Consider the following 25,827-nt stretch of genomic DNA (forward strand, 5'->3'; position numbering starts at 1 on the left):
AATATGATATAAACGCAAAATTGGGCAAAATACGTGTTCAAAAGCATGCCGAATCCACTACGGCACTTCTGCTTGAGTGCCAGGTTGAGAGTAAAATCTTCATTTCATTCTGTTCAGCTGAGGTTGGGACGCTCTATTCCGATCTGGCAACAAAACTAAAGCCACTCTTACTGCTGTCGTCACCGAGGTCAGGTAGACGGAGCGAAGATGGCGACCGCCTACGAGAGATACAATTTGTAAGTAACTGAAATTATACCGTATACCTCGTTTTCCATCCTTTTGCGCTTTGGTTGTAGGTGTGGGACATGCTAAGCTAGTCGTAGCGATGTGGGGAGGGCGACGGAGGGAGCTGGAGGGAGCTGGAGGAGCCAGGGTTTGCGTCATGACACAGCGGCTGAAGTTCACTGACAGGCTCGCCTGGTAGAACAAGACCCAGCCAAGTTTCAGTCCACACTCATTCATTATGTACCGTTTATTCTGCCATCGTTATATCGACATTAGCATGTTTTTTTTTGCCAATACACTTCAGCAGATGATAACGCCAGATGACTTGTTATACCAATGCACATCGGCAAGTTTCTGAGCTATCATTGTGCATTCAGTGCCACAAAGGTTGTTTACTTAGTAAGAGCAGTAAGAAAAGACAGGCTTTTGGAGACTTTTTGACAATAAAGAGGGTTAGCAATAGGGAGAGAACTATCTTGTCGCCTTACGATGATTTTAAGGCTTTAGAAAATGCAATTATTGTGCTCATTTTGAATTATTATTCTGTGCTGGCTTTATGAATTGTGGCATTCCTGAAATCTTGTGTGTTCCTACCACACCCCTCATCATAAGACTGTTCCACTGCTTTGGTTTGGTTGGCTTAACTCTACTAGAAGGGAGAAAGTACATATCCTTTTCACTTGGTATTGGAAATGGTTGTTCTTCTTTGGTCTGGGTTTATGCAATAATCATATAAACAAAAAAGCATATAAGGTGAAGAGAATATTTGTCAGCTTGGCACCAGTAAATGAATGACTTTGAATATTGAGCATCAGGGCCCTATCTTTTACAGACTGATCAACATATTTTGTCTCAAGACATTAACCATGACTATTTATATTTGCTGAGGGCTTGCACTCCTTCAACATAACAAGTTTTTTGGGTTTTTTTTCCCCGCTGGAACATTAAACTCTGAAGGACATATTTACAGTTAGTCAGATTATAATTGGAACACAATGTGAAACTTCAAATGCTGAAGCAGATAAACCTCAACGTTCATGTTGAAGTAAACCTTTCTCCAGTTTTTAGCGTATGGAACTTGGTAAATACCAGAAGGCGCGATTCTAGGCAGATCTCGCAAAGTATGCAGTGGTTCTCAAACTTGGTACAAGATGATAATATTTGTCTACTGAATACCACCACCACCACCACTGATGGGGTTGGTTGATGTATCGGTGCTATATGTGAGTGAAGTTTTTCCCTCTAGATATTTGTATCGGCCTGATACTGAAACACTAATGAGGTCAAATAGAAATTTAAGCAAAGAGCAATTTGGTTAAATTGTGGTAATATATTTACACGCCAGATAAAAAACCTGGCTCACAACCTCAATAATCGTAAACCTGGCTTATGATTATTGTGAGGAAAAAACGTCACAATTGAATGATTATTTACGATATTGAAGCCGCGACTAAACAACAGGGAAATCTTTAATTTGTTGGTGTCCGGCTTTACAAAATATAACTTTCTGATAGATAAAATAAAGTTAAACGTGACAAAAACGGCCAAATATAAAGTTATTTATGTTATTTGTTTATGTTGTAAAGTATAAATACTTCATTTTGCTAAGAACACTGTCACGATTATAATTTATTTTTGGTTCATATGATTATATTGTGACCTGAATAATTACAATTATCAATAAACCTAATCATCTTGACATCCATACTCACAGTAGATTAATATTATTATTTTATATCTGAAAAGTCTCTTGCTGAAGGCAATCAGGACGTTTATTATTATACTTGCCGCTGATTGGTCAAGGCATCACAACAATGGAAGAAGCCAACTTTTGTTTAAACTAATCTATTGTTGTATTATTCCCTGTTTGTGCTGCTATTACTTAATGATTGTGCTTGTGCTAAATGCTTATGCTGCTGCTTTTATTTAGGTTTACTCATTTACTTATGTCCGTGTGCTGTGCTTTGTTTTGTGGCTTATCTGTGCTAACACAACCTGCTATGGGACTGAACATGGTGAAATTTGTCATATTTACATGGGATCTTGTTTATTAATATGCTATGTCCCATTAGAAAAAAAAAATAGAATATGTAGCATAAGAAGTGTATGTAGTGGTTCATTTTACTGTCCACCTTTGACTATAGTTCATCCTTATTAAGATGTATTTGCTCATTTGGTTGAACTGTGAGTGACAAGGCAGGAACAGTAAGTAATTGCATGTGTATATTTGTTTAGCGGAGGCCAACAATAGCTTCCTTGTGTAGCTGCAGTACGCCCAGCTGTTAAGTGCGAGGTAGCTGCAGGACCCTAAGCCTCAGACGTCATCCCAAAGAGGGTCACATTTTTCTGCTCTGCGGGTTTAAGTCGGGGTGCAGTCATCTAACACCAGCGTCCATAACTGTGTGGACTCAATCTGGTTTGGTTCTTTGTTTGTCAAGACATGTAACTAATAAAAAGGATTAAGATGGTTGGCTTGAATAGTGAATTGTAGATCAAATTAAAAGGTTTAGGTAATACATGTACATATACATGTCCTTGGCAAAGAACTAAAGTAAAATGTCTTATTCTGTCTAAAAGCTTAGGGCTGATCGGTTTTGGAAAAATATCACATTTTTCCATTTAAGAGATGATTGTAATGCAAACTCCTAAATGGGGCTTATCTATCTTTTAATAAAGATGCGTTTTTTAAATGAAATGGCGCATTTGATATATTATTTTCATAAAGTCCTTAATTAGCTTTATAGCCTTTTGTCAATGTTAAACTTTTGTTTTGAGAGAATCTGACTAGTATGTGCACATTCTAGTTTCAATATAACAGAAATTATTGTGTCAAAAGGTAATAAAAAATCTCACAATAGTATTGATACTGTGATTCATTAATATCACATGAAGTAGAATTTCATATTTTATAGTTTTACACATAATAAGCCAGGATAATTGGTTGGGTTTGCAAAGGGGTAATATGTTACTTAAACTGCTTCTTTTTTTTTGTTGTTTCAACCATTCATATTCAATCTTCATATATCTTACTGTTTTATTCTTTAAAATGCTTCTGAAATGCATGAGATTCTTTGTTCAGTCATTTCAGTCTTGAAATGTTAATGCTCCTGGACACTCAGAATATAATATTTACGTTTTATTGCTTTCAGGAAAAAGAACTACTGATAATAAGTATTTTTTTGCTGCATATTCCTTTTTTTCCCTTTAAATTCAGCAAACCAGACTTGCATTTTGTTCTTTGTAAACTGCAATACTGATCTAAAATGGCTTAATAATAGAAATTGGTCCATTGACTTCCTGTTCAAAATGGCAGAGCGCATAAGCATAAGTGCATAGTGACATTTCACTGTAACAAGCTGACATTTACGTGATTTATTGTTGAACGTGAAGTGGCTATGTGACATTTTAGAACTCTACATGTGTCGCTTAGTCTTGATTTTTCAAATGATAGGGTAAGTATAGGGATGTGGGCAGGGATAGGGGGTAGGTGAAAACAGGAATTTTCTGAGCTCTCGAGTCTCAGGTGAAGGACAATGTATAAGAATCAATCAAAATACAACTTTGAATAAATGAGTGATGATGAAATACCAGGTTAAAAGATGATTTGAAGTGCCCCCAAAGTCAATCGTACAATTGTAAAGCAAAACCTGGTGTTTAATAGACAAATTAAGCAATCTCACCTCATAAAAAGAAACATATTCTAAACTTCTTCAGTTGTTGAAGTAGTTTGGCTGCATTTACAGACAGACCCTACGCCCAGTGCTCATCGATGGCCATGTCTAAACTTGTGGTTACATGAGTTTACTTGTTCAATTGTTCAGTTTTGATCAAATTACAATGACATGGCAGTAATGAGAACACCAGAGCTTTGACTAGCCCCTCACTGCTGAGGAGAAAGACTTCATCTTTACAAAGAAAATCCATACAGTATATTCATTCTTCTAGAACTCAGCAGACAGAACTGCCATAAAATAATCGAATGAATCCTTGTGTTTGTTGTGTGATTGTAGGCACACGACCCCAGAGAAGTTCTATATTGAAGCCTGTGATGAAGGCGCTGATGCAGTGCTGGCCATCGACAGGGTCTCCAATGAGATGACCCTCACAGGTAACACTATCTAACATTAGTGTTCATCATTTATGTCAAACTGCTTGCAAAAAAGTTTTTATCATGTTGTATTGATTAATTGATCTGATTTATATATAAATAATTACACCAAAAGGTGTATTTATTTGACAATGACTTTTGACGAGGTTTTGACCTGAATGGTTGATTGGTTGATTCCAGTTTACACACTCTGGGTTTTTCATAACCTGTGACTCAAATCTCAAATCTTCCTGGTTGAGTGGCTAAGTGCAAGAGCATCACACTAAGTATTTGTCTATAATTTGCACAGTATTATGTTTTTGTTTCCAGTTGTTAACTGCCATGGCCACTGTCCCTAATTCTGTCAACATGTTTTGTGTTTTTTTCAAGGGAGGAACAATGTCCCACCTTCAGCTGTAACGCGGCCCATCTGTGGCATTATGGGGACGATCCGGCTGGTGGCAGGTACTGTTGTGTTCTGTATTGTGTGCTGTTGTGTGTACTTTGTGTGTAGTCTGAGCCTGTCTGTGCCTCAGGGATGTACCTGATCGTCATCACCAGGAAGAAGAACGTCGGCAGTCTGATGGGCCATGCCGTGTGGAAGGCGGTGGACTTTGACATCATCTCCTACAAGAAGACCGTGCTGCACCTGTCCGAAATACAGGTCAGGCACAAACTATTACTACTAGGCCTCATGGAGCAACAACTTCTATTGGATTGCCTCTCATAGATTCCTCTCTGAAAGTGGCTGCAATTTTATTTTTTTTTCATCAAATGGAGATTAGTTTTGCAGGCAGGATGGTTATTGTTAGCATGATGAAAGTGCACTTAAATTAAAACATGTGTATCCTAATTCTTGACGGGGATCAGTTTATTAGGAACTTGTTAAAAAGTAATAAAGTGAACAATCAGTTCGGTCCAATGCTGAAAGTTTCAAATTAGGTGTGTCTTTCGGGGTATGAACACTGTCAAAGGGGACTATAGCTCTTTAAAAAAGAATGATAGCACTAAAAGGATGTGAGCGTATTTTATAAACTAACAGTTATTCATTCATGTTGGCTGCGCTGAAAGTCTGACCATGCCCCTCTTCAATATTAGGAACAGGATGGAAAAAAGCAACATATTGTAAAAACATCATAACATTGGAAAACGTAAAATAAAATTACGTATAAGTTTAATGCCACAGTGCACCTTTATCTCTTTCCGTGGAGACAAATGGGCTAAGTTACAGGTCAGATCTGTGGCAAGTTGAGCCCGCTCACAGTAAGAATGCATGTTTTTTAAGGATGGGTTTGTTTGCAGTTGTTATTGAGTAAATGCGAGATGAACATCTGTAATGTCATACAGTTGAATATGGCAGACAAAGGAATAACATCTCTATAGAATAGATAATATTTTCAATAGTTTTAATGTTGTCCCACCAGTTCATCCAAAAGCTAAACTGACAAAAAGCTACTCAAACATGCGTGCCTGCAGGGAGCAGGAGCGAGTGTTGGAGCTGCACTTTCTGACGCACAAAAGGCGAGCTGCCAGGTGCAGAGGGCGAGCGCGCAGGTGCTCCATTTAAAGGCTCCAGGGAGCAAAGCCAAGACTGTGAAGTGTAAAAATGAACTACAAAAATATGCAAAAATGCGTAATTACCAAAAAATTGTTAAACAGGAGTTTTTTTTGGCTATGGGGAAAAAATATATAAAAACTAATCCAAGAAAAATATTTTTTTTTTTAACAATAATGGAGGAAATAAGTGCACAAATACATGGCATCACACTGATTAATTATGGGTCAGTTGTAAAACAGGGCAACAGGCGCTCAAATAATTCCTAATGATAAGACTTATTTTCCTTGTTTTACTTTTATAATGTAGAATAGGAGTGTAATGATGCAACGATGCATCACGATTCTTACTTGTTACAATATGCATTGTACACGTGTCATGATGCAAAATTGTCAGATGTGCACTGAAAAGATTTGTTACACCCGCAATGAGAATTGCACAGTATGGCAGAGTTCATCATCATTTTAGATCACTACAAACTCGATGCCATTGGCTGCTCTAAATTCTGAAATATTATAAGATAAGATAAGATATTCTTTTATTGTCCCACATGGGGAAATTTCATTGATGCAACGCAGGTAGATACAGAGGTAGATACAGAAGAAAAGAACAGATCACTTATAGGAAGGTCGAAAAACACTCTCAGTACCGCATGAGGCTCGCTATATATACTTATACTGGCATTGGCCATGGAAAAACTGAAATTGGTCAATCGCTAATTTAAATTGGACAATAAATGGTGTCCTAAATTGCAGTAAATGTTTTGCAAACCCCTCTTCACACTATTATTGAGCATGATGGAAGTAAAAACTCATCTTTTTTTCCATATGTGCTCGGGGAGAAGATTGGTACAAAGCAGCTAACTCACTCCTCTCCTCCTAATTATCTTTCTATTTTTGCATGAATTATTTCAGTGCAACAATGACAGGGAGCAATCACTCAGCACCTTGACTTTTTTCAGACAATCATTCTCATCTGAGGTCTGAAGCTTGTCCTATCTAGTTGTTCGCTCCTCATGTTACAGACTGGAACGGTGCTGCTGCATACTTCCACTAAATAGTCCGTGCATTATTAATCCAGCGCTTTCCTTGGATCAATAGAAGAGTCAAGAATAGCCAATTCCTGTGACAAAAGGCAGTGAGTTGGAGTGAAGAGTGCAAGGACAGAGAGCTAATGCTTGATTCATGCGCCGGGTTAACTGGCTTACACACATCCTATTAGCTCTGCTAGGATGCACAAAGATCAAAAACCACGCTGTGTGTCCCGATGCTCAAAGGACTAGCTCATAACTGCACTTTGACTTAATGAAAAACAAATCAAAATGGCTTTCCTTAACATGAACAATACAGTCACAATTATTCCCTGAGCCTGAACCTTGCTCCAAACCACATGCTTTACTGACCGAGGACACCTCCAATAAAACTAAGTGTTGTTTTGGAAAAGATTTAGAGATGCCCAATGTTTTGCCTTTTGAGTTTAATTTCTACTGGTGATGTGTACATTTTCAATTATTTTTATTCAATTCATTATTAATAGCAGTCTGGAGGCACAGACACACTCTCATTTACAAACGTAAGTACTAGTTATTCTACAAAATCCTTCATAATCAGAATTGACTTTATTGTCCTAGTGTGGAATTTGTCTTGCGGCTGCAGACAACAACACAATAGATGTGTAATAGTGACACAGTGACACAGACAGTGACAGACGCGCTTCATTCAGATTGAAAACGATGCCAACAGCTCGGATGGTAGTCAAAACTTGTAAAATGGTCCTGCCCTGTCCATTCAGTAATGTTCTAATCTTATACCCATAATTCAGAGTATTTATCTGCGGGTATTTACTGTAAGTGCATCGCCCATTGTATAAATGGACAGTGGTTTTGGCATAGTTAATCCAAGCCCTGGTTTCAATTGTTGTCTGATCTTGCCCATCACTAGTTTGTACATGTTTAACCTTTAGGAACCATGTTAAATCTGCTACTTCCAAAGTAGTTCAAAGGGCGTGCTAAAATTTGACAGGTTAAATCATTGTGTTGGACTCAAAGCAGATTTCATGTTGTTCTAATGATGCTTCAATGAATGTACTTTATTTTAAATTGTAACTTTTCTGGTGGTGGACTCCTCAGCTGCTTATTCCAGACAAGGCAATAACTTAAAAGCCCTGTTGTGGACACCTCACCAGAAAAGTTACACAGTGCACCTTTAAGGCAACAACAAGCAAGTGATATTTCTTCATAGCCACCCTATAGGGTGCGTGCGTGCGGGCGGTAGAAGAGTTTTGGAGTTTTTAGTGACGATGAGTCACTACAGTTAGTTTGCTCCAGTGGCCCAAGTTCTTCCTTGAAATAGTCTTGAACAACTGCAGGTTTGTCTTGGTTACCTACATCACAATTAAGGATGGGACAAAATGCCACAAGAATGTGCACACATGCATGAACATAAACTTGGGAGGTTTTTTAAAATTTAAATGTGTTTGCTTGTCTTAGACAAAAAACATCCCAAAAGGCAGTGATACAATGACAGCAAAAATATTAAATAAAATAAATCAAGGATTGTGTGGTCAACAATGTATTCTATACAATGTCAAAATGTAATCTTTTTGGTTTGAATCTAATTCCATGAAAAGTCCCATGTCCTGTCCCATGTCCTGTCCCATCATGAATCACAATAGATTTATCTTGTGTTACAATATTAAAGAAGCACATGCTTTCCAGTTTAGCTGAACCAGCACAGGACGTCTACTCACATCCTCCAGGAGAGTCACTGGTGTTGTGGGCTTGTGTTTTTAGATAGTAGATTACGCGGCCTGCCTGTGTGAAATGTGGCCTGCTGACAGATGTATGTCTGTGTCCTTTTCTCAGTCCCAGGAGAATAAGACCTTCCTGTCCATGATCAACAATGTGCTGCACACAGACGGATTCTACTTCTGCACGGACTTTGACCTGACACACACGCTGCAGAGACTGGCCAACACCAGTCCAGACTTCCAGGAGATGAGCCTGCTGGAGCGGGTGAGAACCACATGCATCCTCAGCACCACAGATAGACAATGGGAAGAACTATGAAAACAATACTGTAAACTAAGGCTTTAAAAAATGGTACTCCAAGTGATTTTTAAAACTAGGGTTTGGCAATACTGTATATATTGTTCCAAAATTAGTAATAGTGAGATATACTGTACATACGCTGATTGAATAAGAAAGCACTTGCATTATAAAAAGCTTGTAATACAAAATGCTTTACAGATTACATGTAATCGCCCTGTATCTATCATCCCACATCAACCCTCAACAACCTATGTACATACACGCACGCACACACGCACACTAAAGAAATGAACATGAGGGTGAGTACCAATGACCGGCAGAGAAAGCACCATCATAGGAGCCGTCTGCACCAGGAGCAGAGAGCCTCAGCCACAGGACACCGACACAGGGCCCCGAAGGAGGGTTTTGGGATTGGTTCGATATTAAAGATGTTGCTCCAATATTTTCTGCACGGACCCAGTTTCTGGGTGCGCATTTGTCATTACCAGTTTGTCCTCAGTGCATCAGTGACTAATGAAAATAGAGTAATCCTGCTAAAGATGTGGCTCTGTTATTTACACAATCATGCACACTATGTCATTAAAAAATGAAAAAAAAATTGAAAGAGTCGAAAAAGTTCGTATTGTGACAACTCTAGTCGCATAGTTACGGAAAAAACACACAGATATTACAAGATTTGGGGTTTGGGGGAAAGCCAACAGCTGTCACAGTACAAACATTTCAATCATGATTTTGATACTAAGGAAAAGCTTCATTTGCAAAAGGTCTTTACCCTTTTTACACTTTTCACAAACGTCTGATACACATAAAGATCAACAAATCTTTTCAAAGAGGTCCAAATGTGTCCTATTTGTGAAGTTTACATTTCCATACATGCTCAAGTAGTATTGATTAGTATCTGGGTATTATTATTTTGACAACTCACATTGAACTTATCTGAAAAATTGTTTCAGATTGTAGAAAGATCGCCACATCATCATTTAATAATTTACCATAATATGAACTGTTGATGTACAGTGAATGCACGGTGTATATGGAGTCGGACATTTCAATATCGGTTTGTGATTTTCAGGCGGATCAAAGATTTGTGTGGAACGGAAACCTCCTCAGAGAACTTGCAGCACAGCCCGAGGTAAACACGTAACATCACCTGCACAAAATAAATCGTTATCGATCGTAACATTCAATTTTGTATTTCAGCTTCACCGGTTCGCTCTTCCTGTTGTCCACGGATGTATCCTTTTTAACATTACTGTTGGTACGGATATTTGAAACATCTATTTTGAGATGTACAGCCTTTTCCTTGACCGTCCGCCTCAGTTATTTTCATGAAGCCGTGCCGCATCAACGGTAAAGTGTTTGAGTGGATCCTGATCTCGCGGAGGAGCTGTTTCAGAGCTGGCGTCAGATACTACGTCAGAGGTATTTCTATTGCACATTATGATTTACCAAAGCTTTGCTCGTGTGCAAAATGGAAATCGCACGCTTATATTGCTTTTGAAATTCAGCCAATGATGCACCAAAGACACAGGTGTTTCTAAAATGTGATAAAAGGCCTAATTCCCTTCACAAGCTCCTCCCCCGTCTTCCTTGTGAAGTCTTAACTGTAGCGTTGTGCTCCGCAGGCATCGACTCGGAAGGCCACGCTGCCAACTTTGTGGAGACGGAGCAGATAGTTTTGTACGAGGGGTCCAAGGCCTCTTTTGTGCAGGTAAGATCACATCACTACACAACTCACGGTTTTGTCCAGATTGTCCTAATATAGACCAATCAAATGGATCCATAACGCATTCCTGTGTCCTTCCCACCGCAGACTCGGGGCTCCATGCCGTTTTACTGGAGTCAGAGGCCCAATCTCAAATACAAACCCAAACCTATCATCAGTAAAACCATCAAACACGTACGAACCCCAAGAGTTCCATTTTCAGCTCTGGCATTATTTTGATATATTTGTCACACAAGCTCAAGTCTGTTGTACATTTACAGATTGACGGCTTCCAGAGACATTTTGATTCACAAGTCCTCATTTATGGAAAGCAGACCATTCTAAACTTGGTAAGACGCGTTCAAATGGAAATGTGAAAGGATCTAGCATCCAGTTGCTGTAGTCGTGTGTCTTGTTGTTGTGTTCAGGTGAACCAAAAGGGATCAGAGAAACCTCTAGAACAAGCTTTTGCAAGAATGGCTTCTGAAATGGGAAATGGTTTACTCAAGTAAGTGGCACAGAGCATAATCCTGTTAGATTAACACACAGCATTAAAAGTAAAGGGAACATTGTGTTATAGAGTGTTTAAATTCACATGTTCTAAGTATTATAGGCTGGCAATAATGACAAAAATATCTCAATTGTGTTTGCATTTTTCCGATAATGATATTTAAAATGTGCCTGTAAATTTATTGGTTCAAGTCTAGCACGAAACATAAATTACTTTTTAAATTGACCACAAAAGGTCAAGAATATCACGCTTTTCATACTTCCGTTTCCTCCGTAGGTCATTCATTTTTAATAGTTTTATTTAGACGCGATATACTCTATATTTTTGCATCCCCAAAACACCACACTTTATTATCCATTTCGTTCACAAACCAGGAACATTATTTGGTGATATGGTGCCACATGAAACGATGAATAATAGTAAAATATAATCTATGATAGAAAAAGGAAAATTTTGCAAAATAAGACATTATATAATATACTTCCCACATCTACTAATAATATATATTGTCCAACATTTACAGACACCAGTTTATTGCTTTCATTTATATTCTAATTGAATTTTCTTGTCTCTGCAGTTACATAGCCTTTGACTTCCACAAAGAGTGCAGTCACATGAGATGGGACCGGCTACAGATCCTGGTGGACACTGTGGCTGAGGCGCAAGATGAATATGGGTAATCGGATCAGATATTATACTCTGCAAAAAATATCTGAATAAGTTCAAATGGCTTTTCATACAAAATATCTGACCTTGAATCACTCCATTTGTTGATTTCTGCTTGAAATTAGCCAGAAATGCCTTGAAAAGTAGATATTCAAACTAAAATAAAAAGGTTATTAAATAAAACTCAATACCAGATATATTGCAAGTGTTTTTGGTAGAACTTTTGTTTGTGCAAGTGCAGGAGTTACTTTGAGTTGTGTATTTGCTCTCAGGTTCTTCATGGTGAACGGAGATGGGAAAACATTGTCCCAGCAGAAGGGCGTGTTCAGGAGTAACTGCATGGACTGTCTGGACAGGACCAATGTCATCCAGAGCCTGCTGGCCCGACGCTCACTGCAGACACAGCTTCAGGTACAAGCACATCCTTTGCAGTCATAATAAGTCTAACTGGAGCTTGAACTGTGTGCTAACACACATTTGTACCAACAGAGGATGGGCGTTCTGAACGTCGGCCAGAGGCTGGAAGAGCAGGCCGAGTTTGAGAAAATCTACAAGAATGGTGAGTCCTGTTCACTGTGACGTCTGGTGACCATCAGATTTATAAAGCCTCAATGTCGTCATTCTTCAGTCACTCTGGTGGTAAGTTTCTTCTGTAGCCATAGCTGCCTCGGGGCAGACCAAAATAACTAATTTAAGAAGGGCTTCCAATCTTTGCTATTGTCCCTCTGACCAGTGACCACCACTAATCACTTACTCACACACAAACAAGGTAGGGGAAGTGTCTTGCCCAAGGACACGACATCAGCAAGCACTGTTTGGAGCTGGGATCAAACCTCTTGTTCTAAATCTTATTTCTGACTGTTTTGTTGTCTCTTCCTAACAGCTTGGGCTGACAACGCCAACGCATGTGCAGTGCAGTACGCAGGGACCGGGGCCCTCAAGACGGACTTTACAAGGTACTGCCCCACCAGTTACACTACAAAATGTTTAAAAAAGGAATTACAGTCTCTACTGAAATTGAGTTGTGAGTGCCTTAATCTGCATAGAGGACAGTGTCTCCTGCGCCTTCAGAATTCCAGGTTCAGCAGTGATGCATGATGACACTGACCATTCAGCTCAGGGAGAGGACACATCGTTTTAAACGGGTCTTTTTTTCATGGAGTATTACATCTAAAAATGCTCAAAAGAAGGAAACCAAAAAGTGTTCAAAATAAGGCGCCAATAAAGCAAGGAATTGAGCAAGGACTGCTAAAAGGTGCGATCCAAAATCAAACGTGTTTAGACCGGTTAGGCATACCATCCACTCAAAAAGTTGCATACTATAGACAAATTTATCATAGTAAACTAAGACAAAAAGGTACAATTTCTTGTCACTGTTGTATTTTGACATTGGTTAACAAATACTAAAGCTGGACATTTTCCTTTTGTGATATGGGTTATTGCACCAGCTGATATTTGGTTGCCCTGATGCATTTTTTGTGTGCTTTGGTTACTCCCTCCAGGACAGGGAAGAGGACCCAGTGGGGACTTGTGATGGACGGCTGGAACTCCATGATTCGTTACTACAAAAACAACTTCTCAGACGGCTTCAGACAAGTACGATATGATCATACATGTTGCAAATTCAAATTTGACTCTCCAACTATTCTCAATGATATAATGTAATCCCGAGAGCTCATGTATTGCAAGTTATAGTAATTCGTATAAAAGAGTAAACCTTTCCTTCTCTCTTCAGGACTCCATCGACTTGTTCCTGGGTAACTTTGCTGTGGATGAGACTGACGGACCTACTCCACTTCGAGAGCAGAAGGACTGGAAGTTCCTCACTGTTAGTTTAAATCATGATTTTTATGATTATCAGGTGGGTCTAATACAACGTTGTGAAACTCAAGTGTTTTCTGCTCTGTCTGCAGCTGCCCATCATCATGCTGGTGGCGTTCTCCATGTGCATCGTGTGTCTACTCATGGCTGGTAAGTCCAATGGTCCACAGTGTCACTTCAGGCTGCTGTTCTGATCTCCACCTACTGCTTGCTCTGTGCATAATGAAAATGGTTCATGTAGGATTCAATTTGGAATTTTTCAAAAATAAAAATGCCTTAAGTGAAAATCTACTGCTCGCTCAGAGGAAATGGCTCTATAAAGAGGCAAGGCCAGCAGAGAGTCAATGATCTTATTTCTAATGGTTGTTTGGATCAATACTGTGTTTTGCAATGACCAAAAATATATATACACAGACTAATTGATACTAAAACGAGTATTGAGACTAATTTTAAGAGGCATTCATTCTGGAAAAAATGCATATAAAGGACAGACTTATCCCTTAGTGAAAGAAATCAATTAATAGACTAATCATGTCGAGTTGCATTTTGATCATAATCATAATTTGTTTTACAGACTATACAGACTCTAAAATATGTACAAAAAGATGTTTTTTAAGAGAGCAGCATAATTAAATCAAAATGTTTTCTTCCTGTTTGAAAGTCTTTTAGTCTCCATAATTCAACATTTTTATTTGGTATTTTTTAAGGGAGTGTCTGCAGAGCCGCGCGAAAAAGCCATGTTATTTTTGTGCCGGCCGCGCGCCACGGCTCCTGAAACTGCGCCGCTATTTGACCACGTTTTAACGCCGTTTTAGACCGCGCCGGGTTAAGGTTAAGGTTGGGGTTAAGGTTAGGGTTAGCCATGAGGCTATAACGGGCTATAAGGGAAATGCCGCGGTCCCTGAAACTGCGCGGCCCGCGGCTCTCCAGCCACGGCCATTTTTTAAATTTGTATACACACAATGTACAGTAAGAATAATCATTTGATTTTGTTAAACTTATCAAAAAATAGTATTGAGCCTGTGACCACACTACAAAATAATGATCCTTGTGTGCATGATAAGTCTTTGTTTTGGGTTTAAAAATAAAAAAAAATAAAAAAAATCTTGTCCTTCTCTACCAGGTGACACGTGGACGGAGACTCTGGCCTACGTGATGTTCTGGGGGGCATTCAGCACCATCACCGCCGCCATCATCATGTACAACGGCCAGGACTTTGTGGACTCGCCCAAGCTGGTGCACAAGGAGAAGATGGACTGAAGTTTGTGTGTGCCTGTGTGAGTGTCCCGTGTGTGTGTCTGAGACGGAGCGGAGCTGGGCTGGGCTCTCGGCTCTCCTCTGTTGCCTCCTTTTTCCACCAGACTGATCCAATCCTCTGTACTGCTCGCACCCACACACACACAACTCCTGCTCCTGAGTTTAACGTTCAACGGCATTAATTACATACTGGAGTGGGCAATCTCACTGTCCCTATCTCAACTGGGAATGGAATCTGGTATCTTCTGTCCATATATAGGGTTTGCTTTATCTACGTTTTTTTAACACGATAATATCTATTTATCCAACTAAGCCCAGTGGGATTGTCCATATCTAGCTCTCACTGTTAACTGGACTTATTTTATCACAAGTTATACATATTTTAGACACAATTTTAGTGTTTTGCTGTCATACTTTTGCCAATGGGTTGGACCAAGTTTACTGTGCTGTCACACTTTCATGATATTTGTAAAACCTAATATGAATTCTTAATAATTAAAGGTACTGTACCCAATTTTGTCCATGTAGTTGAGCAAATTCTGTCTTAGTCCTGTATAGATATATCAGAAAAGCAGGTCTTGGGGTGAAAATGTGACCGACCAGTCTAATTATGAAGTGTTTTAATTTGTTTTTCCGAAAATGAGGAAAAGCACTGTTAATGTGCTAGTTTTTGTTAGCTTAATCATAAAAAACTCTGTACTCAGAAAGTTGTGAAAAGCTCTTATAAACTCCATCACGGTGAATAATTGGGATGCTCTAAAGGATTTTGGAAAGTGAGGAATACCTTTAGACTGCAGCAAACCGTTTAACCACCTGTTTTGCAATTTGTGGATTGCATTTAATTACAGTAATGGCACTTAAGAGCCCAACAACTAAAAGTCAAATTGAAATAACTTGGTCATTTTGCATACAAACATCTGTAGTTCTCATTTATTTGTATGGTAATATGAAAAACTCCTAATCCACTTTGAAGACTGTAATTGATATGTGCCCAAAATTTTAAAAGATTCATATTTCTACTACATTCTCGTCCAACTTTGTACCCAGTTTGTGTCTGCATTTGTATAACTTGATATTAACGTTCAGCCATATTAATTTCAGAACATAACTGTCAATGAAATTACAGTTTACATTGGTAATACTTGCTTTCTTTTAGGTGATGGTGCGCATATGCAAAAAAAAAAAAAGAAGACTACTCTAAATACTCTTTGTTTTGTATTTAGTCTCCAGAAATGTTATAAAACGCCCCCTGCTGGCCTCATTCGACATACCGCACTCATACACGCACACACAATGAATGACTTGGCTACTGGATAGTTTACTCTGAATGTATGGAGCCTTAATATGTTGTATAGTAGAACATGGCTGCTCTGTATGGGAATGGAGAGAGCACGTTTTCCCTGTTGGAGATGGTGGTTGTTTGTTGGTTTTTGCACATCGGCAAGCCATGTAGTGTGCTGCTGGATATTAGTTATCCATTTAAAAATATGCTCATAGTTTAACCTGGTTTCAGACCTTTAATAGGTTGATGTATTATTACAGATGGTTTTGCCAATTGGCCTCATGTTTTCTGGTTATATTTGACAATTTGTTTTTGTTTGCTTCACAATGTTTTGGCTCTGATCCACAAGTTTCTAGTCTCTAACTTTACAGTAACAAGGTTTCAGGTTCAATTCCTTATTCCTATGCCTTAATAATGTTAAAAAATAATCTGTGTAACTCGTTCCTCGCTCTCACAAACCCTTTGGCACATTGTTGATATGAACGTGCATTCATGGGAGAGGACCACCCAAGTACAGCCAATCAGAGCGCTGCTTTTGGCTTACTTCCTGGACTTATAATACTTTTATTATTAGATGACGAAAGCGCATAGCGGTCTAATTTTTTTTTATCACATCTGCATTTACAATACTCATTGGTGAAAAACACAAAATATACTCTTTTACAACTAAAAAGTTGGGTACCCCAGCTTTAATATAGAAAGTTTGTGGGCCTAATCCAGAATTATAAAGTGTGTTTTTTGTTCAGTTTTTTCATTCAAAAACAGAGACTCCCGTAGTTATACAGGCCCAAACCAAAAGTATTAATATAAATATCCTTCACTGATTTAAAAACATAAAATCATTATCGGTACAATAGTTTGCATATTGTTATAGGTCTTCCATCTTTTTAGCTTTTAATGAAGTTGACACTGCAAAAATATTAAACAATGTTATTATCTAACCAGTAAATATTACGCCAAAGGAAACTAGCGTTTATAGTATTTTTGATCTTTTTGGATCTTTTCGATGTCCTGTGCGCCAATTAATTTTGCACATTTAGTTCCATATTTTCTTTAGTTTGAGGTCTGAAGCCAGGTCATGTGCTTGTATAAACATAAAGTAACACATATGGACCAAAACTGCTGTGTAAAAAAAAAAAAAAAATGCTATGTCATCATTTTAATATTGTAACTATACCTCTTTGAGAAGTTCATGTTCTATGTGGAATTTACAATACCTAAACTGTTCCCATTTGACATTCACAAACTAGGATTGAATAGTAAAGAGTCGTCAGGTTTACATTTTAAATATCGAATTCATGTCAAACAAAATAAAAATGGACAACATTTTGACAATATTTAATCTTAACTTTGTTGTTTTGTTGCTTCTTGGCAGAGGTTTGGATATGACGTCACTAAATACAAACGTGTACTTGTATAACTGCCTTATGAAATACATGAATTTTCCCTAGTTATTTAGAGTACTCATTGTAATATTTCATGTAATGTACAAATGGGACATGTTTATTTTCACCACGCCTTCATCTGATTCATTCCAGGTGTTTCTTTCATTCTTTTTTCTTTGAATTGTCAAAAAAAAATCATTCCTGTAAATGTTTTTTTTTCATACTCCATTTGATGGCTGCACTTTTAGGTTCATCTGATTGAATGGTTTTAACGGGAAATATTCAATGTATTATGAGTAGCAGCATGAGATCGAGTGTACCTAATTTTGTGGCCTCTTGATCTGTACCTAATTGTACCGAGAAGAACGCGCTCCAAAGAGATGGCTGCTTTTTAATGCACAACTTGATCTTTGCTGTAACAGGATTCTCAACACACGTTCACTTATTCAACTTTGGCAGGCAAGATCAATACATGAATAAAATTAAAATGAAATCTGTACATAAGTCTTTTTTTTTGTCCTTACGTATAATAATGTCACTAAAATATAAATAAAGTTGGATACGAATAATTGGTCCATTATTTTTATCAAGTATAATGTGTGTTCCTTGCATTAAAATGGCACAATACCAAAATATAATTAAACTTGTGAAAATAACTGTCATTTTAATTTATCCATTGATCCCTTAGTCAGTTTTCGATGTTGTAATCATAAAGAAAAAGGCCTGTACAATTTTCACTAATTTGATTTATTTCATTAGAGGCCACAAATTAGACACATTTCTTTCCAAAGTCATTAGAGGGCGCTGGAGAGCTAAACTGCACGCCAATAAACATAATTTGTCTTTTTAAAGAAACTTGATTATCCAAAAATAATAAATAAAATGAGGCTGCAACTTTGACTTTGAAGTAAATTAGACTGTACTACATTTGCTCATCGGCTTTAAATTAACATTTGATATTTTACTTGGCTTTCTCCTTTCTTTCTTTCTTTCTTTCTTTCTTTCTTTCCTCTTCAAGATTGCCACATCAAACCATGTTGAATGATAATTTGGCGTATGCTTTTCTACTCCAGGCGCCGTTACTTTCATAAACTACATGTCATTATCCACACAGTGTATGGATATTATTATTATATAGCATATCATTATTATTAATAATAATAATAATGATGTTTATTTGAATAGCACTTTTCTAAACAATGGGCCATATGCATGAAGAGTCTTTACAAGTTTGTATTTAAACCTTGTTACAGATTATTTTGGCATTCACAAATTTAACTGAAAAATGTTCATCTGGAAGAACAGATCCTAACAGTAAAGAGCACAGACATTCTGCAGTTTTAGATTATTGTAATGAAACGGTCATGTTCAAGAAGTACAAGACCTGATGTATTGTAAGACCAAAAGGTCTTACAATACATTTGTCTGGAAATAGGTGAATAAAAGGCAAGTAAAGAAGACACATCATGTGTCAGCTCTTAGTCATAGTATTATTAGGCTTACTCAGATAACAGATAACATAAGGTACTACTAAATCATTCTGCTTACAGCGAGCGTCATCTGTCACTAGGCCTAATTCTTGAACTTGAAAGACACAGTCAATGGAGACATCTACAGCTACGGAATCTTCTGTCGGTAAAGGAGTGTGATTTTTGGCACAGCTCACATTTTTATTTTCTTTCTTTTGTCAGTCGTCCTTACAGATCCTCCCACAGGCGGTGGTGGCTATGCCCAGCCGACCAGTGGCACTTCTTTATGTGTCTGTGTGTGAGTGTGTCTAACCGATCTGCAGGTCTGTGGAGAGGCGAGCACAGTAAGACTACCGTACTATCTGGAGTATAAGTCGCACCAGAAAAAATAAATAATAGAGAAGAAAAAAACATATATAAGTTGCACTGGAGTATGAAATGCAGTGTGAAAATAACTAATAATATCACATATAAGTCGCTCCCGATATAAGTGTATAAGTCGCACCCCGGCCAAAACTATGAAAAAAGGTGCGATTTATAGTCTGGAAAATACGGTACATATTTTTATTTTGAGGGACAAATTATACAATCAGTATTATCCCCAGTGATGTCAGACCTGTATTTTATATGAGAGCATGGGCATAACATCCTCCTCCTCTACTCCATGTCTCCACTGTCCACACTCAAACTAAAAGTGTCCCGCACTCTCACTTGTGTTTTTACTTCAACATGTTTTGTCATCTTCCTCAGAAGTGTCATCCTAACCCTACAAAATGGATGCATTCTTGATCAATGAATCAATGAATCAATGAGTCAATAAATCAATAAATCTTGTGGCTTAGGATCTGACATACCCTTTCCCTAAGAGCTTAACCGAGAAACCTAATAGCAGGCTTAACACGTGTAGCAGAGGAGGTGGAGGAATGAAAACATGAAGGAGAGGAATGGACAGCTAAGATAAGATAAGATAATCCTTTATTGTCCACACATGGGGAAATTTCGGTGTTACAACGCAATAGATACAGGAGGAAAGGACAGATAACTTATAGGAAGTTTGGAAAAAAACACTCTAAAGAACTCTTATTAACAAAACAAAAAACTCTTATTAAAAAAACTCCTCATTTCTTAATAGGGAATGGAGGAAAAATAATAAATAAATAAAAAGATAAAAAATAAAATAATAATAATAAAATAAAGTAAAGTAAAAAAAATGGCTAGCATAAGACTAAATAATACTAATGGTAAGTAAACACTTTTATTTACATCAGTTATATGCACATGAATATGGCCTTAATTGCTTATGAGTATGACAGTAATTGCACATGAATATGACGGTATTGCACATGTTCAGGACTAACAGTGTTTGTTATACAGTCTGACAGCAGCAGGAAGAAAAGACCTGTGAAACCTCTCCCTCACACAGCGAGGATGGCTCAGTCTGTCACTGAAGCTGCTCTCCAGAGCGGACAGAGTGTCCTGCAGGGGTGAGACTCATGGTCCAGCATAGATGTGAGTTTAGCCAGGACCCTTCTGTCCCCCACCTCCTGCACCGAGTCCAGAGCGCAGCCCAGGACGGAGCTGGACTACAGCCATGCTGAGGAGAAACAGCAGGAGCAGCAGTGAAAGGCTTAGCCAGAGGTAGAAAGAAAGGCTCAGCAGGAGGAGCAGAAGAGAGAGGTGCTCAGCAGCAGGAGCAGCAGGAACAACAGCAGGAGCAGAGAGAAGAGAAGCAGAGAGGGAAATAACAGGAGGAGCAGAGAAAGGCTTAGCTTTGTGAGCAAAGAAAGAATGATAAAGATGGTCATAGCAAGGATAAGCAGGAGGAGCATAGAGGCACTTTGAAGGACAAGCAGTGAGGGGAGCGAGGGCAGCAAGCATAAAAAGAGGAAGGCATGAAAGACATCATGCAGGAGGGTGTCTGTCTGTCTGTCTGTCTGTCTGTCTGTCTGTCTGCCTGCCTGCCTGCCTGTCTGTCTGCAGCCTCGTTCTGATCCATGTCCCCAGCACGTTTGCCCTGGCTGCGCATGCGCGGTTGACATGCCGGAACACCGGAGTGCGCGGCGAGTCTGCGGTAACAGCGGCGGAAGATTAACGGCTCCTGAACCGGGGACTGCTTTTAGGACATGTCTTCGCCTGTTCCCAGTGACAAGAGCCCCGAGGACCCCGCGTCTCCTCCGAGCGCCAACACCACCGCGACCACGGACTATTGCCAGAAGCTGCAGCGGTGGATGTGGAGCTACCACTGCGGCTACGCGAGCTGGCAGAGCTGGGTCGCACTGTCCACGCTGCCCTTTCCTCCCCCGCACGCCGTCCCGCCTCTCCACGGGACCACCGCAAGCAGGGGACCGCAGGCTTTCGACGCAAGGCACTGGTACAACTACTCGTATCCGCTTAGTTTGCCTGGATATACCGAGGGCGCGCGGAACAACCAGTTTTACCAGACGACAGCGGGGGCAGCAGCAGCCTCCCGAACTCCTACTACGGATGCCCGCTCAGGACAGCTGCCGAATGGGACCCCTGCACCGCCGGGTACTGCATAATCTACTACATTTGCATCTGCATTTGTGCTCATCGGATGAAAGCACACGTGAAAGTGCAGTGTAGTCTTGGTTAAGCCACGTCATGAGTCTCAGAGCAGGCTTATAGACTTGGTGAGATTACATGTTTAAGTAGGGCTCGTTCAGGCCTCCATTAGCTTTCCACTACTGTCTGTGGGCCACACGTTTTGGATGATGTGTGTCTCATAATGGCATGCTTTGTGCTTGTGTGTTTTAGCAGGGCGAGAGTACACGGTCCCCTCTCCCCTCCAGAGGTTCATGGCCGAGACTGTGGACTTCTTCATCTTGTTTTGTGTGAAGGCCACGATAGTACTGTGTATAATGCACCTGAGTGGGATGAAGTAAGTGTGTGTTAACACAGATTATCAGCATACTTGTTCTAAAGGAAGATTTACATAAATGTGCAAAACAAAAATGTGCAAAATTAATAATAATAAGGGGGGAAAATCTACACCTGAAGCCTCCAAAGAGTAAAGAAGTGCAAAAGGAGGCAATAGACCGTTCCTCTCGGGTTAATGATAATCAATGCTAAAACTAGTATCCAAATTTAAGAATAATTTAATCTTGATACTGAAAAGAAATCACAAATGTGGGACCTTTCATAAATAACTTCAGAAATGTCTGTATCAGAACTAGAACAAATAAATAAATAATACTCTTATTTTGTGTTGAAAATAATAATTCTAATTGGCTATTAAAAAGAAGTTTCTTATTTACAGATGTGGTATTTATTGTGTCAAACCTTCTCTTTAGTATCAAAATCAAGTTTGAAATGACACTACTCTTGAGTCTAGACCTGGACTTTTGTTTTATGCTCAAACTGCTTCTTTTAATGGTTAAGAATCTAGAAAATCCTTTCCAGTATCTAATTAGTAAAATGTTCAAAAGCCATTGAACCATACACTCACCACTCCAGGGATTAGTTGTGCACACTATACATTTATAATAAGAGACCCCAGAGACACATGAGTTCATTTGCCCAAAAGCGTCCTCTCATTGACTTTTTTTCTTTATTTAAGGGACATCGCCAAGTTCATAACACACTTTATTGTGGAGGAAATCGATGAAAACACATCTATGGAGGACCTTCAGAAGATGATGGCCGTAGCGCTGGTGTACAGGGTTCTTGTGTGCGTATATGAGGTGAGTTTGTCTTGGTAGTTCTTAGAAAAACAAATCTGCACTGCACCTTTTTGAGTGTTGTTTAGCGTACAGTATTTGCTCTGTTTTCCCATCGCGCGCAGTGATGCAATGTTGTATGTACAGTTGCCTGAGATGAAGTCATGTACCAGGTGTCAGATTGGCGCTCTACATTAGGGCTGTGTTTTCCCAGAAGGCACTGCACGGGGGATTCAGCTCAGTGCCAAGTCTGCTAACAAAGAGCATCTGGCCTTTCTCCTGTCACTACGAATGTCCTGAGGATTTTATTCCTTCTTCTGTCAGACCATCTGTATCTGGACGGCCGGGGGAGCCACACCGGGGAAGTTTCTGCTCGGCCTCCAAGTGGTGATGTGTGATACTACAACAATAGTGCGCCCAAACCGGGTCCTCGTCGTCCCAGCAACAGATGTCTCCCTCTCAGCGTAAGTCCACACGTCCCACCAGGAATCACCACTGCCTCAGAAATGCAGATGATCATTGTGTTTGTTACATGTAGGATAACATTTTCTACTCTAAGACAGTGTTTAGATCAGGGGTGTCAAACTCATTGAGCGGAATTTCGACACTCAGGCTGGCTCGCGGGTCGAACATAAGGTAAAACATAAAACAATACAAAATATAAGAAATCAATAGCTTTATATAGCCTACGCTGTTTTTGAAGCAATTACTGGATCGATTAAAAGAAATTACAAACACGTTTGTTCTCATAAACTAAAATGTATTAAGAAAAACAAGTGTAATTTCACCAATACTGTGCTTCAGTTTATGTGCATCACAACTTCAGAGTTGATCTACAGAGATAAACTTTTAGTCATAGGTATTTGGAACTGAAAAATATTGTATTTGACTTTATAACAAAATAAACTTCAAGATCTAAAAAACCTTTTAAATGTACTAACATTTCCACATCTGTGTAGTTATCTGTTCAGCTGAACTGACTCACCACAAAATACAAACAAACGTGGGAGCGTTTAAGTAAGGAGGTTAAGTTACCCCTCTTGCCTTGAAAATATAGAATAAGTGCATGAGCCACAGTGTTCCATCAAACCAAACTCTTTTGTCAAATCGTGGGCCAACTATTATGTACAAAATAAAACAATAAAAAACAGAAGAAATAAATAGCTTTTTTACAGTAATAGTTGTGGAGACTGTTGCACATATCTGCTGCAGGTGAAAGACTGAGTCCATATTCATGCAGCAGCAGGAACAGGAACATGGACTTTTGATGTGATTTCTGATGTGAAATGTTGATATCACAGACATGTTTCTGCTCAAACTTAATATGAGCTCGCTATTTTCATAGTTTAAGCTGATCTCAGTGACAAAATGATTCATATTGTAGTGACTCAAATGAGGTCATTGTGTTTGTGTTCACAGTCACATTAGTGTGGACACAGTCATGTTCATACTTTATTACACTCTGACCTGTGTTTTTACCTGTGGCTCCTGATCTGTCCAAGTTTGTAAAGGTTTGGATGTTTTCCTCACAGAGCATCGTCACAAGTTAGTTTTCTTGTTGTTAGCTCCACATTAGATCCACTTTTAGCACAGCTCTAATATCCACAAAACAGATTTTCTTTTTCCACGTACATGTTTTCCAAAACACACGTCTCTTTCCTCGCTCAGACCTCTGCTCTGACGTGCGTAAGTGCTGTAAAGTGCGCAAACGCGACTTCTCTCAGCACTTCTCCCTCTGCAGTACACACGGCAGTGAAGATCCGCGCGGGGGAGGGGCGGCCACCAGCGGCATTGTGGGACGTGTAGTTTTAGCGATAAAAACGGTTACGGATGTAACTACGGCTCTATGAACGAAAAATTATTATTATTTTTTTATTTTAGATATGAATTTGAAATGTTCGGCGGGCCGGATTAAAACATTTGGCGGGCCGGATAAGGCCCGCGGGCCGTATGTTTGACACCCCTGGTTTAGATCATATTTCTTTGTACTACTGAAAACTAACTTTGATTTAAAATTAACTGAGAGAGATGTTTCCTTCATAAAAACAACTTACAACTTCAGGTACCAAAATCTGTTTTTGTGGCGATAATTGGACCTAAACACAGTGCTACCATGCATCACTTTTCACCAAAGACTTGATATACATTAGGGAATGATACCTCAATCTGCTGAAGAATATTACTACTCCGTTTACCTGATCATCTCCTGTTTATGTCTTCTCTGCAGCTCTGCAGTACGAGCCCTGAACAAGAACTTCTCCATTGCCTTCCTGTTTCCTGTCTTCATAACGCTGCTATTTTTCCAGCACAACCGGACTGTGTATGATATTGTTGCAGGCACCATTGTTGTACAGCGCAGAACAGGCAGGTAATGCATGGTTTGTGACTGTGTGAATCAATGAAATGGTACCATGATCTTTGACATCAATCTTTTAAGGTTTATATTAGGGGTGGGCAATACTGACAAAAATGCATGTCACAAAAGGAAGAAATATCACCTTTTACCCTTTGTTAGAAAGTTTATAACATCACATTATTTTTAATCAGCTCTTGTAACATTTATTGCTCTAAATGATATTCAAATAACATTCATGATATATATTTTTATATATTGCCCACCTCTACTTGACATGAATTGCACTAAATAGGTCTATGGTGTTAAACAACTCAACTACACTGGATTGCTAATAATGTGCAGGATAAAATCTGTCCTGAATAATCAAGTGTTTTTCTAAAAATCAAATTGTTTTACCTGATAAGTATTGTCATGGAACCATTATAGGTTATTTATTATACAATAACAGCCTTTGCCTGTATTTTCAATGTGATGAGGCAAAATGTTCATGCTTATATTTTGTATGTATTTACTAAAGAGAATTGTCTAAGTTTGTATCTATTCTTAACACTTATAATAATAAAATAATATCTACTAAATATACCGGTCGCTCATGTCCCATTGATTTAGAGCGTGTCCCACTTTTTATTGTCGCTTTGTTCACTGTATAGAAAGCAATATTAGAAGAGAAAAATAATGTAGACGTGTAAAAACAAGCACATTTTATTTTTCTATCACTTTTTAGGCATAACCAAGTGCTGTAAAAATAACAAGCTCTATCCAAACATTTTACCATCCATTGC

General features: G+C 38.9%; 2 protein-coding genes across 3 annotated transcripts; both read left to right on the plus strand.

The window, feature by feature from the left end:
• The first annotated feature begins 91 nt into the window (after positions 1-91).
• sacm1la (SAC1 like phosphatidylinositide phosphatase a) lies at positions 92-17,405 on the plus strand. Its single transcript, XM_072447825.1, has 20 exons — positions 92-236; positions 4,236-4,333; positions 4,703-4,777; positions 4,849-4,976; positions 8,731-8,880; positions 9,989-10,048; positions 10,117-10,150; positions 10,237-10,338; positions 10,542-10,627; positions 10,730-10,816; positions 10,903-10,971; positions 11,050-11,129; positions 11,710-11,808; positions 12,071-12,209; positions 12,288-12,357; positions 12,682-12,754; positions 13,301-13,394; positions 13,534-13,626; positions 13,712-13,769; positions 14,743-17,405. The coding sequence occupies exons 1-20, from the start codon at positions 208-210 to the stop codon at positions 14,877-14,879; spliced, it is 1,761 nt and encodes a 586-aa protein (XP_072303926.1). The 5' UTR covers positions 92-207; the 3' UTR covers positions 14,880-17,405.
• A 3,701-nt stretch (positions 17,406-21,106) lies between these two features.
• Positions 21,107-25,117, plus strand: fam8a1a (family with sequence similarity 8 member A1a). 2 transcript variants are annotated; one of them, XM_072447147.1, is made up of 5 exons: positions 21,107-21,541; positions 21,788-21,911; positions 22,590-22,713; positions 23,014-23,153; positions 24,917-25,117. In XM_072447147.1, exons 1-5 carry the CDS (start codon positions 21,136-21,138, stop codon positions 25,059-25,061), a joined length of 939 nt encoding a protein of 312 aa, XP_072303248.1. In that variant the 5' UTR covers positions 21,107-21,135; the 3' UTR covers positions 25,062-25,117. The 2 variants fall into 2 exon arrangements, with proteins under 2 accessions (XP_072303248.1, XP_072303249.1); XM_072447148.1 differs by having other exon boundaries at positions 21,791-21,911.
• Positions 25,118-25,827: the final 710 nt, after the last annotated feature.

This window comes from Eucyclogobius newberryi, unplaced genomic scaffold, assembly GCF_026437365.1.
Source record: "Eucyclogobius newberryi isolate DKJ021-1_F unplaced genomic scaffold, fEucNew1.0.hap1 SCAF_16, whole genome shotgun sequence".
Taxonomy (NCBI): Eukaryota; Metazoa; Chordata; class Actinopteri; order Gobiiformes; family Gobiidae; genus Eucyclogobius; species Eucyclogobius newberryi.